At 44.7% G+C, this 18,250-nt stretch overlaps 3 protein-coding genes across 3 annotated transcripts in view; 1 reads left to right on the top strand and 2 right to left on the bottom strand.

The window, feature by feature from the left end:
- The window catches only part of LOC105859162 (two pore calcium channel protein 1-like), a 31,563-nt gene extending 22,888 nt beyond the window's left edge, over positions 1 to 8,675 (top strand). Inside the window, exons 12-19 of the mRNA XM_012742771.2 lie at positions 285 to 349; positions 801 to 888; positions 2,790 to 2,859; positions 4,337 to 4,556; positions 4,700 to 4,790; positions 6,540 to 6,653; positions 6,863 to 6,969; positions 7,883 to 8,675. Of these exons, the coding sequence (XP_012598225.2) occupies positions 285 to 349; positions 801 to 888; positions 2,790 to 2,859; positions 4,337 to 4,556; positions 4,700 to 4,790; positions 6,540 to 6,653; positions 6,863 to 6,969; positions 7,883 to 8,028 (901 nt within the window). The 3' untranslated portion in view covers positions 8,029 to 8,675. The remainder of the gene's footprint in view (positions 1 to 284; positions 350 to 800; positions 889 to 2,789; positions 2,860 to 4,336; positions 4,557 to 4,699; positions 4,791 to 6,539; positions 6,654 to 6,862; positions 6,970 to 7,882) is intronic.
- Positions 1 to 18,250, bottom strand: part of MAL (mal, T cell differentiation protein (MAL blood group)) — a 279,087-nt gene that overhangs the window by 245,123 nt on the left and 15,714 nt on the right. The gene's annotated exons all lie outside the window — the stretch shown is intronic.
- BUB1 (BUB1 mitotic checkpoint serine/threonine kinase) overlaps positions 13,884 to 18,250 on the bottom strand; it is a 44,639-nt gene continuing 40,272 nt past the window's right edge. Inside the window, exons 20-25 of the mRNA XM_076000978.1 lie at positions 17,788 to 17,903; positions 17,327 to 17,488; positions 16,988 to 17,145; positions 16,712 to 16,886; positions 15,667 to 15,773; positions 13,884 to 14,096 (exon numbers count right to left, since the gene is read on the bottom strand). Of these exons, the coding sequence (XP_075857093.1) occupies positions 13,901 to 14,096; positions 15,667 to 15,773; positions 16,712 to 16,886; positions 16,988 to 17,145; positions 17,327 to 17,488; positions 17,788 to 17,903 (914 nt within the window). The 3' untranslated portion in view covers positions 13,884 to 13,900. The remainder of the gene's footprint in view (positions 14,097 to 15,666; positions 15,774 to 16,711; positions 16,887 to 16,987; positions 17,146 to 17,326; positions 17,489 to 17,787; positions 17,904 to 18,250) is intronic.

Genomic DNA, 18,250 nt, shown 5'->3' with positions numbered 1-18,250 from the left:
TCATCACTCTTTCACTTAGGAATTTACAAGGATTCCAGAAGCTCTGGCCAGGAACCATGGATAAAGACCAAATACATATATATTTCTTATTATCACAGTCTTAGAGCATCATACCTAACAAGGCATAGCTCCCTTGGCCCACTCCCTGGTCTCATTGTCAGAAAACTCGCTGGATGAAGGGACTTCGTCTCTTCCCTGGGCTGGGGATGGGCTTGGAATCCATTACTGCTGACCTTGCAGGCCTTTCCCTTGATTCATAACTGATTTTGCTTTTGCACCATCAGGTTTGACATGATGATCATCATCGCAGCCCTGGTGGCCACTGTGGCCAATGCCACCATTCAGTCAGGTCAGTGCCACAGCTCCCAGCTTCCCCACCTCCCAGGATCATGAGTTCCAGTTCCATCCGTAGTCTTTGTTGAGCATTCACTGTGCACCACTAAGATGCTTAAGGTGGGGGAAAGGGGAAGCAAGAGAATTATTTAAAATGTTGCGTGTTCTTGAGAGGGATGGTGGCTTTGTTTGTGTTGGCTGTATTTTAGAGATTTTATTTGTAGGCACCTGTCACACAAAACACTCACCTGGTCATCCATCCAAAACTGGTGCTTGCCTTTGATTTGCAGGGGTAGCGAGTGATTCAGGGCAGCACTTGCTTCCTCATTGCTCAGAGCCATTGCTTGTTCTTGAAGTGAAGCTACATCGGTCCCAGTACCCACGGAGTCTCAGATGTCACTGAATAAAAGGTGCAAGCTGGAGACTCTGAGAAAATGGAACGTTAAATGACTGTGTTCCTTTTCTAGCAAGTAAATACAACAGCCAGCAGATACTGGATATCATCTTGATACTGAGAATACTCCGGCTGCTGAGGGTCATCATCAGCGTGCAGAGGTACAGGGGAGTGGTGTGGAGGCTGCACTTGGGGGTGCCCACGTGGGGCACACCTTCCGCCTGACATATTGACAGCCCAAAATAAGGGACTGAGGCAAAGACCTCAATCAACAAAGGTTTATTAAGCCAAGTTTAAGAACCCACCTGGGAAAAACACAAACCACAGACAAATCTGTGACTATTTTCCTGAAGGAGAAATTTGGGAACTTCAGTGTTTAAAGGAAGGTTGGGGGAAGGTCGCAAATAGTTAGATTCTTGTGGGGCCAAGGAAATCTACATACCATAAGGTGAATGTGAGAAGAGAAAAAGGGAGTGAAGGAAGCATCAATTATGTAGATGTCCCTGGGTGGGTGGAAGAATGTTTGATCTTATCTTGTTTCTGTTCTGCACCTGAGAAGATAAAGTTTCAATTCATCATTGGCCTGCAGACCCAATGTTAGAATTTGCATGTCCTTGCTTATGGGATCTGGCTGATGAATAAGTCAGTAGCAGCTGTTCATTTGGAAGGGGGTGTTGCATGACTCAGCCTTCAGGCTAGACCTTCCCTTTTGCATCACTGGTCCTGAGATTTTTGTTTGCCTTTATACTATAAACATGTTCTACTACTGCTATGAATCCGGGATGTAACTTGTAAAGAGGACCCGGGGTTCTCCAGTGGTAGGGGAGGGAGGAGGATGGTGAAGAGCACTCACATGGCAGCCCCCCCACCCTGCAGGGATTCTCTCAGTCATTTCCAGACCTGTGAGGGGTGTGGATTGTGTCTTTGTGCACAGTGAGTGAATGAGAGTAGTCCTGATGGCAGTGGATGCTAACTCCAGTGTGCTAACCACTGTCTTATTAAATCCTGCCAGCAACCCCTGACCTGGGGACTTCCATGACCGATGGTTTACAGGTGATGACACTCAAGCTCAGAGAGGTTAAGCGCCCCCATCCTCGTGGCGCACAGCTAGACAGAGGCAGACAGGGCAGGATAAAATCTGACCCCAAAGCCTGGATAAACCTCACCATGGGGTTTTGATAGGCAAGTGTCCTTTCAGGGAGGTCTGGGGAGGAGATGGCTCCATCTGAGGACTGGCTTGCTCTTCCAGAAAGTGTTCAGTTGCCGACATCAATCTCCAAGATAGCCTTTGCTCACCGGCGGCAAAACCTTGCCCACAGCCGGCACTCACAGTCCGAATGATAGTCTGTGCTGTGCATTGACGACGCATCCGTTTTGCTCCTGTGTGATGAGGAAAGCTTTAAAGCACTGAGAGCTTGTTTTACTTTACAGGCAGCTTTACTTGTACTGTAAATCAGAATAGGTAACATATACATGTATGTTTTCATTATGTTATTTTAAAATGTTCACAATTTTATTTTGATAAATGAAAAATTAGAAAAGTCATATCACGGCTGTCGGCTAAAGTCGATGCTCGGCTGTGCGCCTTCATATCATGGCTGTTGGCTAAAGTCGATGCTAGGATGTGCACCTTCATATCATGGCTGTTGGCTAAAGTCGATTGCTCGGCTGTGCGCGTTCATCTGTGGCTGTTGACTACAGTTGACGCTCGTACCGAAGTGGTTAAAACAAGCTCAATTTTGACGGAGAAAAAAGTGGGGAGAAAAGCAGATGAAGCTGAATGCTTTTCCTGCCTCAACACCCACCCATGTCTTCCCAGGGAGGTTCTCTGCAATAACTGGCCTCAGGCTGGTCAAGCCTGCCTTGCTCTGCTTCAGGGCAAACTACTAGTTAACTCCCCCATCAGCTGGGTGGATGGACAGATTCTGACACAATTACAAAGCCAAACTCCTGACCACATTTAAAGAATGGATTCAGGACTGGGGAGGGGTGTGAAGGTGGGGTGTGGGTTTTATTTTCCATCTTCCCTTTCACCTCATGTGGGAACTTTGTGTTATTCTAGATTCCAGGTCATAGTGACCACTTTAATCAACATTGGCCCCACGATGCTGACGTTTGGTGGACACGTCTTCGTAAGTAGCTGCTCTTGATGCTGTTTGCTGTAACATAAGTGGTGAGATGTTCATCCTCAGCAACTCTCAGTAAGACTCATTTTAAGGGAGACAAAGAAAGGGAGGATAAGTAAGCGAGATTCATTGGTTTCTAGTAGCCATTCTTATAAAATATCGAGTTTCTAGAAACATTGGGCATACGTTAGTTAAGGTACCCTGGTGCTTCAGTGAACCCCAAGAATCCAGTGGGCCTTCCCACCCCCGGAGCAAGGGGGTATTCCCAGCTAGCAGATGGCTCTCAAGGACACCGTGTGCACCCAGGCCACAGGGATGCACTTTCTGCCTTGGAGCAGGTGTGGGATACACAGGTGCATGTCCTGCCTTGGAGTCCAGCTGCTGCCTGAGTTTCCCAGTAGTGAGAAAGAGGCCACACAATGCCACATGGGGGCTGGGGGCCTCCTGCTCAGGGGTGGTTCCAAACTGTGATATTTGATATGATTTGTAGGAATCTTGGCCTTTTAAGGAAATAGGCCCTTGGTAAGCTGTACAAGCAATTATTTTTCTTTGCTACTTTTTTTTTGATAAAAAGACTTTTTGTTTTGTTTTTTGGGTGTATAAAAATTTAAATGTATTACATAGTTATACTTGTTAATCTTTTATGGTTTCTAGGTTTTATACCATGCTTAGTAAGGCCTTTTTCTACTCAGTGTTTTTTCCTTTTATCTTTATGGTTTTATTTTTTACATTTAACACGTTGGAATTTACTTTGGTACAAATAACAAGGTAAATATCCAACCTGATTATCTTTTTCCCTAGAGGACAATTATTTATTGAGTATTCAACCCACTAACATGCTATCAACTAGATTTTTGTTTTTGTTTTTGTTTTGTTGAGATAGAGTCTAGCTCTATTGCCCAGGCTAGAGTGCAGTGGTGTCATCACAGCTCACTGTAGCCTCAAACTCCTGGGCTCAAGTGATCCTCCTGCCTCAGCCTCTGGAGTAGCTGGGACTACAGGCACATGCCATCATACTCAGCTAATTTTTCTATTGTTGAAGAGATGGAGTCTCGATCTTCATCTGGTCTCAAACTCCTGGCCTCAAGAGGCGATCGTCCCATCTCTCGCCTCCCAGAGTGCTAGGATTACAGGAGTGAGCCACCATGTTTGGCCTCAGCTCATTTTTGACTTTGTAAATGAAGCCTGGGGGGATCAAGGTGTGGTCCAGCTGGCCGTGTCGTCTGTCTCTCCATGGATAGCTTTGGCTTCCCTGGCAGACTGGCCGAGTGTCTGATCCCTGACCACCCTCTTCCTGAAGCTGCCTGGAACTCTTGGCTGGGCCTGGTGACCGTCCCTGGGAATAGGGGTAGCACTCTTTCTGCAGGATGCTGGGAACGCGACAGACTAGTGTCTGTGGTTCTTCTGGCTTCTTCTGCCCGCCCCTTGCTCCATGACTCTGCAGCCTTGGACACCTGCTGGTGACCTGCTGTCTCCGTCCTAGGTGGCCTACTATGCCTTTGCTATCGTCGGCATGGAAATGTTCCACGGCAAAGTCCAGTTCTTTGACCCGAATTTCACCGCTCCTGATGCCCTGGTTTGTGGGAACCCGGCCTTAAAGGGTTCAGCGTTTTCCCGAGGCAGGTACTGCAAGAACAACTTCAATGACCTCGCCTCTTCGTTCGTGGTGCTGATGGAGCTCACGGTTGTTAACCAGTGGCACGATATCCTTCTGACAAGGCCGCGTGATCCGGGGTGAGGCCAGGAAATGCTGAAAGTGAATTCTCAGAGGAGGATTACATCTCGGCATCTCTGAGCTCGGGGGACCTCCCAGATTTCTCGAAGGTCTGCTTCCTTAGCGTCCTACTCCTCGCAGATGGCTTTGCCCTGGTGACTCACCAGGCGGCAAAGCTGTACTTCATCCTGTTCCACATCGTGGTCGTCATCATCATTGTTAAGTGAGTTTCCTCCTGCCGTGCTGGAAATTTGAGATCTCCTTTTTCAGTGTCTTCTGCTGGCACCTCGCTTCTTGTGCCACCTAGTGTAGGTTATGTGGGGGTGTCATCTCCCCAAGAGATGCTAAGCCACCGGAAGGGAGGGGCCTCACTGAGCACATTCGTGTTCCTCACAGTGTTCCCCAGCCTCTGCACATCAGCATATGTTATACACCTCAGAGCCTCACAGGTAGTTTGGGTCAGGAGTAACCTGCAGTCCTAGCAGGTGTCCCTGCCGTTCCCTGCTGGGACTGCCTCACCTCTGAAGCACCCTGCAGAGCTGCTGCCCATCTCTGCTTAAATGGGTTCCCCGCCAGGGCTCACGGGAACCTGCGAGCATCTGGCTCCGGGGCTTGGCACTTCCAACAGGTGGGATGGGAATGTGCCCCTGGGGGACGCTCTTCATGGGCTCCAGTCTGCCCTGACCCCTTTTCCATGGGAGAATTCAGTAAATATTTGAAAGCCGCTATGACGTGTCCCCGCTTAGAAGGGCTCTCCTTCCAGCTAGAACCTTCGACTCTAGCTCCCTGTTCCGCACGTGACCTGCCTTTGAGTCCCTGAGATCACTGTGATTCTCTCCCATAGGCGTTTTCTGGGTGTCAGGACCCCTCTCAGAAGCTGGGCCTGGAATCCTTGGGGTGACAGCCCAGCACCAGTGCCTTGCTTGTCACATCAGGCTGCCTTGGCCACTCCACCACCCTGCTGACTCTGGTTCAAGAATGCCTCAAGGAGTATCCTAGCAGAGGGTGGGAGGAGACCCTGTGGGTGGCTCTGGGCTGGCCTGCTTGTCCTATGCAGCCTGAACAGACTATGGGGCAGGCAGAAGTGAGAAATGCTTCACTGAGGCCCATAAAGAGGTTCCCAGATGAGGACATAGGCCCACGCAAAAACATAGGGATTTTTTCTACCCTCCTCTAAAAAGCCTCTGAGTGCCATGACATCCCTGGGGTATGTTGTCATCTGTCAAGTCAGAAATGCTGAAAAGTCTGAGATTTTACCCTACTTGCAAGCTGACGGGTTAGTCTGCCATGCGTATGCTAACAGAAGACATGAGACCTTGGGCCAGAGACAAAGAGAGTTTGTTATTTGTGGGGAGAGCAGTAGCCAGAGCAACACTTTGTGTCAGCTCCCTGAGAGAGCAAGAGTGAGACTGACTCAGAGAGAGAGAGGGAGGGAGGGAAGGAGGGGGAGAGAGAGAGAGAGAGGGAGAGAGAGAGACACTTTATCTTCTTTACTCTGGAATGTAAGCAAAGCTCCTGGGAAGGGAGATGAGGTGAAGTCTTTAGCTTTGCTACCCTGGACTGTCCATGGGGAGAGAGACTTCACTACCCTGGAATGCCTTAGAACATTCCTAAATTGGCTCTAAAAGCTTCTGCACAGAAGACTCAGACTGTGCAGACACCTGAGAAATTCATGGAGAACTAACTTCCAACAATTATTTGGCCTAAGCTTCCCCTTAAAGTGTATTTTCTTCTTAATATTCACTGGTTAAGTAGGATGTAGAGGAAGAATAATTTTGCAGATGAATGGAAGTTGTGTCCAGTCCTTCAGAGAAGTTTTACGGTTGTCATTTCTCCCTCCTGTCTTGCATTTTCTTGGCGACACTAGGCTGCCTTTTCATTCGGGCTCAAACACTCTTTGGGGCCAGGATTCTTTGCCACATAGACCATGGCTGATCAATCTAACCATCCTCTACCTCTTACCCTTTCTCAGTATTTTCATAGCATTTATCTTGGAGGCATTCTTTGTGGCATATTCATTAGAAAAAAGTGAAGTAGAAACTGCTATTGAGAAGAAGATTCAAGAGCTGGGAGTGGGAATCCAAGAGTGAGTAGTGGCTTCCCTGGACTACCCGCAAACTTAGACCACCCATGTGTGGTCTGCCAGTGCCCCAGGGCACCCAGCCTGGGCCTGTGTGCCCACCATTGGGGCCTCTCTAGATGAGCGGCCCTGGATGTGGCTGGGCCCTGCCTGGGAAGCCCCGTGTGGGACTCAGCTGAGGGACCTGACCATGTGTTGTCTCTTCCTCCTTGCAGGGAAGAAGTGCAAGATGGGAAGCCCACTGATCATGTGGACACCAAGGACCGTGGGGACAACAAAAGGAAAGCCTTGGAAGGACTTTATTGCAGAATTCCATCAAGAAGTAAGTTTCAACCCAGCATAAAACTAGAACTGACTGATCTTCCTTCAATCCTCACAGCAGCCAGTGGGATCTTTCTGGAGTGTGCATCTGACCTTCAGTGGCTTCCCATTGCTCAAGGAGAAAGATGAGGCCCCTCACCACGGCCTTGGACGCCCATGCACCTGGCCCCTTTCAGCATTACAGCCTCTCTCCCTCCCTTCCCCTAGGCTCCCCTGCTGCTGCTCAGTCCTGCAGGCCCTCAGCTCCTCAGCGCCTGGCTCCGCCCTGCCCGGTGCCTGTGCAGGGGCTGCTTTCTCCCCTGGGCTCACTGTCACCTCTGCAGGAAAGCCCCTTGACCTCCCAGAGAAATGTTGGTTGCCACCTGTCTTCCTTGCAGACTCCAGGCTCCATGGTGGCAGGGGCGTGTCTTTTTGGTTCTCCTGGTATCCCCAGGGCCTAACAATGTCCCAGAGACATAGGTGCCCTTCACAACTATTTGTTTAGTTACTTCATTGACTCTCAGTGAATTAACAATTGGCTGGGTGAACCCAAACCCGTCTGAATCTCAGTTTAAGCTCTGGCTGCGGTGCCCTACAATGAGCTCAGCCTGAGGAACACAACGCAGATTACAGGAGGGGTGGCCTGAGCAGGCGGCCCTTAAGAGCTGGCTTTCCCCCTCCATCCTTCAAGAAGCACCTTCTCCTTGGTCTTCAGGGCCTTCAGTGTCTGGGGAGCTCCATGGGGGTCACACCAGCATGGACAAATGATCCTGACCTTCGCAACCTTCCTTTCAAGGAGTGCTTGGTTGCCGTGCCCAGAGCTGTCTTCCACTCAGGGGCTGTTCTTCAGGAAAACCATGGCCTGCCCAGACCAAGTGCTCTCTGGAACCCTGGACATATCCAGGTTCTATGTGCCTCTTTCTCCTTCCTCCTAGAGTACAGGACTGTGGACACCTTGCTGCAGCGGATGTGCGAGTCTGAAATTGCTCCAGAGGATGAAGGCCCTTCCTTGGATGTGATTCTGAACTTCTCACCCAGTGACATATATCCCAAGAATCCCAATTTTGAGACTAGTGCATGATCCTGGCCTTGCAAGTTTCCACAACTGGAAACCAAGATAAGCTAGCATCTCCTTTTGCATGTACTATCCAGAGATGATTTTTCTAGCCTGGATTCCCTTCGTGTCCTGGTAAGCTAGTGGATCAGCCTCTCCTGTGCCGAGTGGCCAGTGGAATGGTGTGCACAGGCTGTCTTGCTGCACTTCGCCTGGGTTATTCTTAGATCTGATCACAAAGGTTAGGCAAGGAACGCCGATGAAGACATGAGGAGCATGTGTCGTACACATATATGTACATGTATGGTCTTTTCAGTGGGTATGTAAAAGCTTTTTGTTTACTTTTATATGGTATTTTCCTATCCCAGTAAAGTAATACTGTGCTACAATGTTACAGCACATGAATGAATTATGAATATTTATGATAAAGGAATATGTTCTAGTAAAGTAGCTTTTAAACACAGTGCTTATTCAAAATGAAGAAAATATAAATGTGAAAATATAATTGTTGCAATTACTTCTTTGGGGAGGGGCAAGGGTGCTCTCAAAGCTTCTTAAATGAAACATAATTATAGCAAGATTTTGAGTAAAGTCCCTCTCTGAGATCACTTTCCCCAGCTGGAAATCTCCCGGTACAAGAACATGGGTCTTCTGGAAACTTAAAAGGGACTTATTTAATTTAATAAATTTTAATTGTAAAATACACATGGAATTTATCATTTTGACTGTTTTTGAGAGTGCAGTTTTTGAGAGTGTTGAGCATACTCACGTTGTGTATCCATCACCGCCACTCACCTCAGAACTCTTCATCTTGCAAAACTGAAACTCTGTACCCAGTAAACAGCCCCATCTCCCCTGTCTACTTTCTGTCTCCATGGATCTGCTGACTCTCGATCCCAGTTGCATTTTGAGCACATGTAATCCTTTAGAGTCGCCATGGTATGCCCCTTTCTTCTGGGCCTCTAGGGCAGGGGAATCAGCGGTAGCACATCCCATAACCTGAGGTCTCAGTGAGACCTGAGCTGTGTGTCACGTCATGTGTCAGGGTGGCAACAGAAGCTAGCTTGGGAAGGACTTCTGTTCTTCAGTTCTGAAGGTGAACTCTGGGCTGCGTCGTGCAGCAGCAAAGCCAAGGGCTCTGGGGCACAGATTCTGGGGCCAAACTGATTCATACCCAGATCCCCACCAACCATGTCACTGAACCTCTCTGCTGCCCATTTCCTCATCTGCAAACTCAGGGCAAATGGTACCTCCCTCCCCAGACTGTGGGGATCCCAGCCCCAGGGGGCTGAGGACTGCTGCAACGCAGACTTGGCAGTCTGCTCTGACGGGTGGCTACTCCTGCCTTAAACCCACGCCTGGCGTTGAGCGTGGGCGCTCTGGAATCCCATCACCACGAGGGTCCCCAGGAGCTGCAGCCTTGCTGCCATCCTCCCAGACATTGCCTTTATATTTCTTTACATTTCTTGCATATCTAACATCTATTGTTACTTAAAGTATTACACTAAATGTACTGAGTTGCAATTTAATTTTTTAAAAATTTGAGGTATATTGGGAATTTCTTTTCTTAATAATCCATAGTCATTTAAAGAATTCGATCCAGAAATATAGTAAAACGCTGAAAGTTGTTCTTTATTATTCCTTCTCCTCTCCCCTTCCCAGTGTACTCCCCCCTCAGTCTGACATCCCCTTCCCAGTGGTAACAGTGGAACCAAATCTACCCACTTACCGTCGTGTCTATCGTATATATTAATACATAATTGCATTTTTTAAAATCCTAAATGGGATGTAATGACGTGTTTCATATATATTGTTCAACAACCGGCTTTTTCTACTCACCAGTAATTGTTGCATCCATGTTTCATCATTTAAGAATCCCCCTATTCATGGACCTGTCCGTCGTTCCACGTGTTCTCTGTTTAACAGTAAGGGAGTAAACCTTGTTGCGTAAATTCCTTTGGGGTGCAGGAGCCCCTTCAGGAGGCGTCTCAGCATCAGGCGTGCGGGATCCAGTTCCCACAAACCGCTGTGCTCCGCCGGGGCCAGCAGGGGGCGCCGCCGCCCCGCGATCGCGCACGGCCTCGCGGGGAGGGAGAGCGGGGCGGGCGGCGGCGGCACTGCCCCTTTCTCCAGGTTTTCTCCGCCTGCGGGAGAACTGGTCGCCCCCTCCCCCGTTGTGGCGCATGGACTCCCAGCGAGGCCCTTCGTCCCCCAGGCTCCCTGGTAGGGACTGGGGCAACACGCCTGTATCTGGCCGAGGGCTGTGAGCCCGACTGGGGTCCGCAGCTGGCGGGTCTAGCCCTGGGGAGCCGTCACCCCTCTGCCTCCACTTCCAGCCGCAGGAAGCGGCAAGTTAGGAACAGAACAGGGAGGGGCCTCGTGTGAGGATGGCAGGTCGCTCCCCCCTAGGCTGTAACAGGAGAAAGACACCACACTCTTGTCTTCTCCAAACCCCCGTGTGGGTTCTCTGTGTTGCAGCAGCTTGGCCGGCTACAGCCTAACCAACCCAGAAATGGATTTGTGCGAAACATTCTCCGATGGAACCAGGGGGACAGATGGACTTGGGGGACAAGGAGGACCAAGGGCGATGGCTCCTAGGGTCAGAGGCAGAGAAGGGTGTGGCGTGAGAGATTTGCAGGTGTGCTTAGGTATCGTAACAAGCGCCCACCTGTGTAACTCCTAGTCTGATAGGCACAGGCCACACTTGGGCTTTTCCATCATGAACGTCTTGGGGGAAAGCAGATCTTAGAATCATTGCCTTAGACCATAAATATAATCCAGGGGGGAAAGGCACTGGTAAGCAATCTTTGACTGCTAATCTAGTCTTGGACACTCCTGAGTAACCAGCCTTATTCTTAGCTAGAACTTCGAATGTGGAGCAGCTGGCCAAGAACGAATGGGAAATGCCTCTGCCCAGCTATGAAGTCTGAACCTAGAACTGAGTCCAGCCAATGAATTGAGCACTTAGGATGAGCTGCGCCCCTAAGACACAGAGATGAACAACACCCAGCTCTGTCCTCCTCCGGGAAACTTCAGTCTCACTAGTGGAGGGAGCTGGGTTTCTTTGTCCTCCAACAGTAACTTCTGTTGCATCCACTTCAGGTGCCCTTTAGACACAGAGCTTTTTTCCTTGTGCAGATAAACTGAGTGTGTGTGTATAATCCAGACTACTAATTTATAAAATGAACATGATGGCTATTGTTTGTATAAGGTGGACAAAAACAAAACAAAGCTACTTGGCTGAAGTGCTTAATGTAACTTACTTTTAGATGGAGCCTCCTACCCTGGGGACAGGTTGTTGCTAGGAATCAGACTGTGCCGTTTTATTTAAGTGAAGCCCTTGGTATAGCTCAAGGACCAGATGGGCAACAGTAGTACTGAGACATCCCTGTGGTCAAGTTGTAGGTGAACATGACATGGAGAATGTCTGTCAGTGTGATGCAAGGTGAAGATCCAGTAATAGCAAACGGGCTGGCAATGACACAGGATAAGTCAATGGGCTGGAAACCAAACCCAAGTGTCCTCCACATGGAAGGCTGAAGGCACCTGCAGCTGCCTTTCATAGATGAGTGCATTTAAGTTCTTGGTTTGATACACAAGCATCCTTATCTTTTTTGGTTTACTTTTCTTGGTTTACTTTGAAAATAGCTATTTTCAAAAGGAAAAAAAAAATACCCCACAAATCTGGCATTGCTTATCAATGCCTGGTTGTTGAGATACTTAAAGAATAAACTTAATGTTAGTTTGTCTGATGAAGCTTGACTCTGGATCACTTTCAACTTCCTTCCATGTTGAGTATGTGTAATTGACCGTGTAAGTTACATTTTTAATTTTCAAAATAAAGACATGTTTTGGGATCCCAATTCTAGTAATTTATCCTACAGACACATTTGCACCTGCACTCACTGTTTTGTAGCAATAAAACTGTGAAACTAATTAAGTGTCTCTAAATAGGGGGTTGGGTAAATAAATTATGGTACATTCATATAGGAGAATGGTATACAGCTGGATCAATGCAGATGGAAAGATGAGAAAGAAAACTGTAAAATAATGGTATAGTTCACATTTGCTTGTAAAAAGAAATCCACAGATATCTAAAATGATTAAAAATATCTATCTCAAACTGGTATCATTAGGCATAATAGATAAATGCTAGAAGAACTCCCACTACAGCAGAAGACAAGGGTGCCCGATACTACCATTATTTAACCCTTTTCTCAGGTACTATTCAATGACAAGAGAAGTAGCATAAGCAAAAAAGTTGGGAATGAAAGTATTATTTTCATAATGATGGTTATTTGGAAACTTCAAAAGAATAAACTGAAAAGCTTTTTATAGAAATCAATTGGCTTCATATATTCAAATTATCAGCTAGAAAGAAATAGGAAAAAAATAAAATCTGACTTAAAATAGCAACTGGCTGGGCATGATGGCTCATGCCTATAGTCCCAGCACTTTGAAAGGCTGAGGTGAGAGAATCGCTTGAGGCCAGGAGTTTGAGGCTGCAGTGAGCTATGATAGCACCACTGTACTCCAGCCTGGTTGACAGCAAGACCCTGTCTTAAAATTAATAAATAAACTTTAAAAATGGCAACCAAAAAAGTGTGGTCCTAAATATTTAAATTAGCACTAGTTTTAAAATTATTACAGGCACTTTTTCTTACTATTCTTCTCGGCAACAGAAATCTTACTAGTTGAAAGGGATGACAAATTGGGACAAAAATTTGTGCCTCATATACAAAGGATTCCTACAAATTATTAATAACAATAAAAAGAACAATCCAAATGAGAAATGGACAAAGGATAGAGTTCACTGAGAAAGAAAACACACATAGCTCTTAAATATATCAATATATTTAGCCTAATTCATAAGAGAAATGCAAATTAAGACTGTAAGGAGAAGCTATTTTTTCATCTGTCAGACTGGCAAGGGTCAGAGACTGATCTGTCCTATTGGTGAAGGTGTGGGGAACAAGGGCTTGTATAGCTGCTGGCACATATCCCACGGGGGCTAATCTACTACAGATACACCGTATAACCAAATATTACATGGCCACTAAAAAGAATGAGGCCATTCTATATGTAGTTATATTCTCTGATGTCCCACATTAAGTGAAAAAAGCATAACTATGCTAGTTATGTTAAAAATACAGTATACAGAAATACCAAACCATCATTTTTAGAAAGATTCATTAAAAGTGGGACATGGTTGCCTCTGGAATGAGGAACACGATGGCTGATAATAAAGGGTAAGAGGAAGCAATTCAGTCTGTACTCCTGAATTGTGTGTCACCTCGGTTTTGTTTTTACCATAACACACTAAAGGAAGAAGATAGGGAGGGATGGAGGAAGGCCCTTGCAGCTTTAAAAGTCAGTAAATGCTAAGTTGGCTGCTATAACTTTTGAACTGATTAATGATCTATACAGCTTCTAAGAAAGACTATTTTCAACATCTGAGATTTTCCTTTGGTACTTTAAAAAAATAGGCTTAGGATTTGTATTTCCTAGAGAGCAATGAAGAACAGGTAAAATAAAGGACAGGCTAACTTCATTAATAAAAAATTGAAGTCCCTTGGGTATATTTGGGGAATTTTTGCTTTGTTTTGTTTTTGGCATAAAGTAAATAGGTCAGTGTTTAAAAGTGATTTCTAGAGAATGTTATGTTCCAAATGATTCTCCTGAATGTTTACATACCAAGGGCAGCCCAATCAGCATGCTACATGGGGACCTTACCATGCTGTATTTTGTAACTTATAACTAAGTCACATAGATATATTCTGTGGAATTTATTTTTAACAAGCATTTACATAAACAATAAATGTGGGGGGAAAAATCAAGGTTCAAAGTGAGCAGGTTAGCATTTACAAAGTGATTTCTAGGGATTGTCTATATCCAAATTTTATTTTCGCGAACGCTTATATTCTAAGAGCAGTACAATTAGCCTATTACGTAGGGCCCTAATCTTGTTAGCATAGTGTTGTTGAAATATTTTCTTCAACTTTTGCCTTAACAAGTCCACAGATGGAAGATGATGACAATCTGGTATATTCAACATGATGTGAAAAAATTCATTCCACATATCCAGATGGGGAAGCCTGAAGAGACAAAGCACAAATAATGGATAGAATATAGCCTTCAACATTCAGAGCAACCCCACTCCTGCATCTGACTGCCACAGGCCTGGACGGTTACATGGAACTGTCCAAGCTGTATTCATCTAAACACAGCTTGATGCAGCAAGAATGGAAATGTTGAATCTATTATAAATAAGAGAAATTAAGGGTTCAATTAAATATCTATATATTAAATGCATCTTGTTCCAAAAAAGAAAAAGATTTAAGATAAGTAGTCTTTTAGCAATAACTCTTCAGTAGAAAAAATTTCTTCCTCTTAAAGAAAATCTGCTTTCTGCTAGCTGTATATACCATCCTGCCAGAATTGGATAATACGCCAAATGGTTCTGCGGAGCCTAACTGCATGTGTGCCAGGACCGAGAAGACAGGCTGGACTGCCCAAGAGAGAGCTCAAGAGTTCATTGTTAAGGTTAACAGCACAACTGCAGAATGCAGAGATAAGGCACAGGAGAGAAAGCTGAGCATAACTGAATCGTATTCCAGACAAGAAATGCAGCCTGTGATGATCAGGCCTGCTGAGGGCTAGCTGTAGGAGTTTCTCTACACTGGTCGTCAAAGATGAAACTTTCTGGTCCTTCAATTATGAACAAGAGAAAGAATAAAGTATTTGCTCATTATTCAGAATAAAGCATAGTTGTTATAAGTTTTCCTCCAGAGCTTGAATCTAATAACCTTATTCACCTATGGCACACAACATTTCACAGGATCATGCTGGCTCTTTTCTTTTTTGGTGGGAGAGGGAAAGGGATGAGGGCCGCAGGACTCTCATTTTAAATTTTTTCAAGAGGGTATAAACATATGTACAATTGTATTAGGCTGCATAGGTAAGTATCCTTTTCTGTGTATGTTTTATACATCAAAAAATGTTAACATTTAAGTGATATAAAGAATGTGCATGAACCAAATACTCAGCTTAAACAAAACATCACCAATAGTTTGCTCACACATTAGGAAAGCCATTCATGTTGATAGGAAGACCTCTTGTCTACTCATGAATTTTCACTGTGATTTTATAGATGAGAAAACAGTCTTTAAGAAACTAAAGTCTCACAGAGTTGGGACTTAAAACCCTGTCCTGTAACAGCTGCCTTCTCATATCACTTTATAATTTACAAAGCACTGTCACATACATTATTTCCTTTGCTTCTTATAATATTTGATAAAAGTAGGATCAATATTATTCCCATTTACATTGACAAAAAACCAACAAGCAAACAAGTCTCAGTGACGTCTGGTGATTCCTCTAAAGGGTAGAAACATTTGAGGGTGACAGGATATCAACCACTGGGCCAGGAGCTTTGAATGATTCTATGAGGGCATCAATTGCCTCATTTTCACTAATGGGGAAAGAGAAGTGGGGAAGCTATGGAACTGCCTCACTGTGCCCAGTGCCCAGCATTGTATTCTGTCACTATACTGACCAAAGCATGGGTTTTCCATGTGGTGGCAGAGATCCTTTCTCTGCCAGATGGAACTCAACATTCTATTGTATTTATTCTCTTTTCACTGTAGCACCAATACTCGTACTTACCTTCTAAAAAGACCTTCAGGCTTCCAGACTCCTCCTTCATTTTTCACTTTCATGTAAGTGCCAAAGAGCATACAATATATTGTTGCAGCAACCCCAAAATAATCAATCTATAAAGAACATATAGGTATATATGACTGAAATTTACTCATTTACACGAGTATGTTAAGATTCTAACTTAGGCAGCAAGCTAAATACTCCACAAGATTTTAAAGAATTCTGGAAGTCATTTGTTCACTGATATGTCCTACTGAACATCTAGGCTTTGCTGGAGGCTTCCATGGACAGCAGACCACCCACTACCTCCTGAGGTAGGCCCTTGAAAAGCTCTGTCCTCCTGAACTACTGGGTCCTTTTCAGGTCCTTCATTCTGTCATGGGGCAAGCACTACACTCCAATCTCTCTTCCACATGAACAACTTGGAAGTCCTCCCAACTCCCTCCCCTGGGACTCTGGTCATAGTTCTCAGACTATACTTCAAGGCCTCTCATTGTGTGATATGTTCATAAGTGAAAAGAACACTCTAGCACTATCTATAACCACAGGACATAAGATAATCATCTCCTAAGACTTCACTGTCTATACCAACATACTAGAAACAAGACCCCCACCTTTGGCATCTTTATCATGGACTCTGGGAAAGACACAGTTCTCACCTGGGAACTAGGTAGTTGGTTTTGTTAACCCAGATTCAAAAGCTTCCATTTATCCCAGCTAGTATTCTCTTTCCTGGTCATCTAATATTCGAGTTTGTTGAAAATTCTGAAACCTTCCTTTAGGATAATAATGATCTTTTCCTAACACCTTTTGGATATGGCCATGCATCCAGTTAGAAATCTGACTGCACCATCTGTCACAGTCAAATCCACTACCTTGCCTGTGAGAGCCTCACAGGTATATCTCCCACCCCTCAAATCTTAAGTTCATCTCTCCTTCAACTGATGCTCAAGAAACCAGCTCAAATTAACTAGATTCCCAAATTCATTTTAAAAATCTGGTAAGTACAATAGAGGAAAATATTTCCAAATCTCTCACTTTAGTTTTATACCTGGTAGTTCCATGGTCTGTTACTGAGCATCTCAATACATTGAAAACCAGATGTTTCACACTTTCCTGTGAATGTAGTTCCTTTTGGAAAAAGTTTCATATCTATACTCTGACCCAGGTCAATCAGTGCCAAGCCAGCAGATAAATCATCATCTTCTCCGTCCTGTTCCAAAAATCTATATTAAACACAAACAAGGGCCAGACTTCATGAGCACAAATGATTAAACGCTGTTATGGAAATGGTAACAGAAGAACCCTGTAAAACCACAACACTTGCCTATTTCCAAGTATGAAATTGTCTGGCTTAATGTCTCCATGAATGATTTCACAGTCATGCACTTGTTCCATCATGTAAAGCATTCTCATAGCAAAAGAGATGACGAGACCTTGAGGCATCACTTTCTCAGGGGTATTTTTATAGAGGTTAATGGCATTCTAGAAACAATGAAAAGTGGAATCCTAAGTTAGTTGCACAGAATTAATAAAATTTCCAGTTAAAAGTTTTCCCCCTGCCCACTACTCTAATAAAAGCTCTAACTACAAAAGGTATATGCAAGGCACAAGCCAAAAACACATTTTAAATTAATGTTCCCATTATAAAAATGAATATACTTACTAATAATGTTCCATAGCTGTAGAGATCTCCTACCAATACACTGCCATTCTGGAAGAAGTGGGCAGAATAGAATTTGATAAACATGTGTTGCATAGCTGGCTTTAGTCTCTCCATCAGCTGGGTCCCTATGTAGAATTCCCATGGATTGGCAGGCTTCTGGACCTGCAAATCAAGTACATGACATTCATACCCATTTTCACATTCTAAAAAATGAAAGCAAGAAAGCAACCTCTACCCTAGTAAAAGATGTGGGACAGTGACAACAAGCTATAAATTGTTGCTGCAGAAGAGGGCTTGCTGCAAGATAATTTTAGTGGAAAGGCAATTCAGAATCCCTGTAGTTTTTGTTTTTTAATTGCTAACTATAGACATAAATGATAGACACCACTATCTTAAAAAAGAAAAACTCAAGTTCTAAAATTCATTTCTACATTGTATAAAAACCTGTTCAAGTCATTTACCTTCAAAACAAATTTCTGTTTACTTTTAGTATCATTCACATCTCCCTGGGTAGCTTCATAGACCTGGGCAAAAGCCCCTTCTCCAAGAAGGTGATGTACGTAGACCTGCATAGACCCTTAGAAGAAACATATGTCAAAATGACAAAAAGGCTCAAAACATTAAGGACTTTATCAAAATGAAGAATTGTAAAATTATCTTGGTGCTTAAATTGCTTTTTTAATAAATAAAAATGGATATAGCTCCCTTAGGAAATATTTTTCTAGTCTTATATGAAAGTTAAATTTCTTCCACAGAAAAGCCCCTCACCAGATGATCTGTGAGGGAGTAATGGCAGCACTGCTGGGCTCCGGCCTGTCACTTAGCTGTGTGACCTTGGGCATTGGCCTGTCACTTGGCTATATGACCTTGGGCAGTTATTGTCTCTTTACCAGTGTTCTCATATTTTAAAGGGGTAATGTCTGT

Source organism: Microcebus murinus, chromosome 3, assembly GCF_040939455.1.
Source record: "Microcebus murinus isolate Inina chromosome 3, M.murinus_Inina_mat1.0, whole genome shotgun sequence".
Taxonomy (NCBI): Eukaryota; Metazoa; Chordata; class Mammalia; order Primates; family Cheirogaleidae; genus Microcebus; species Microcebus murinus.
The sequence above is the reverse complement of the archived record's forward strand: the minus strand, read 5'-3'. Positions and strand labels throughout refer to the sequence as shown.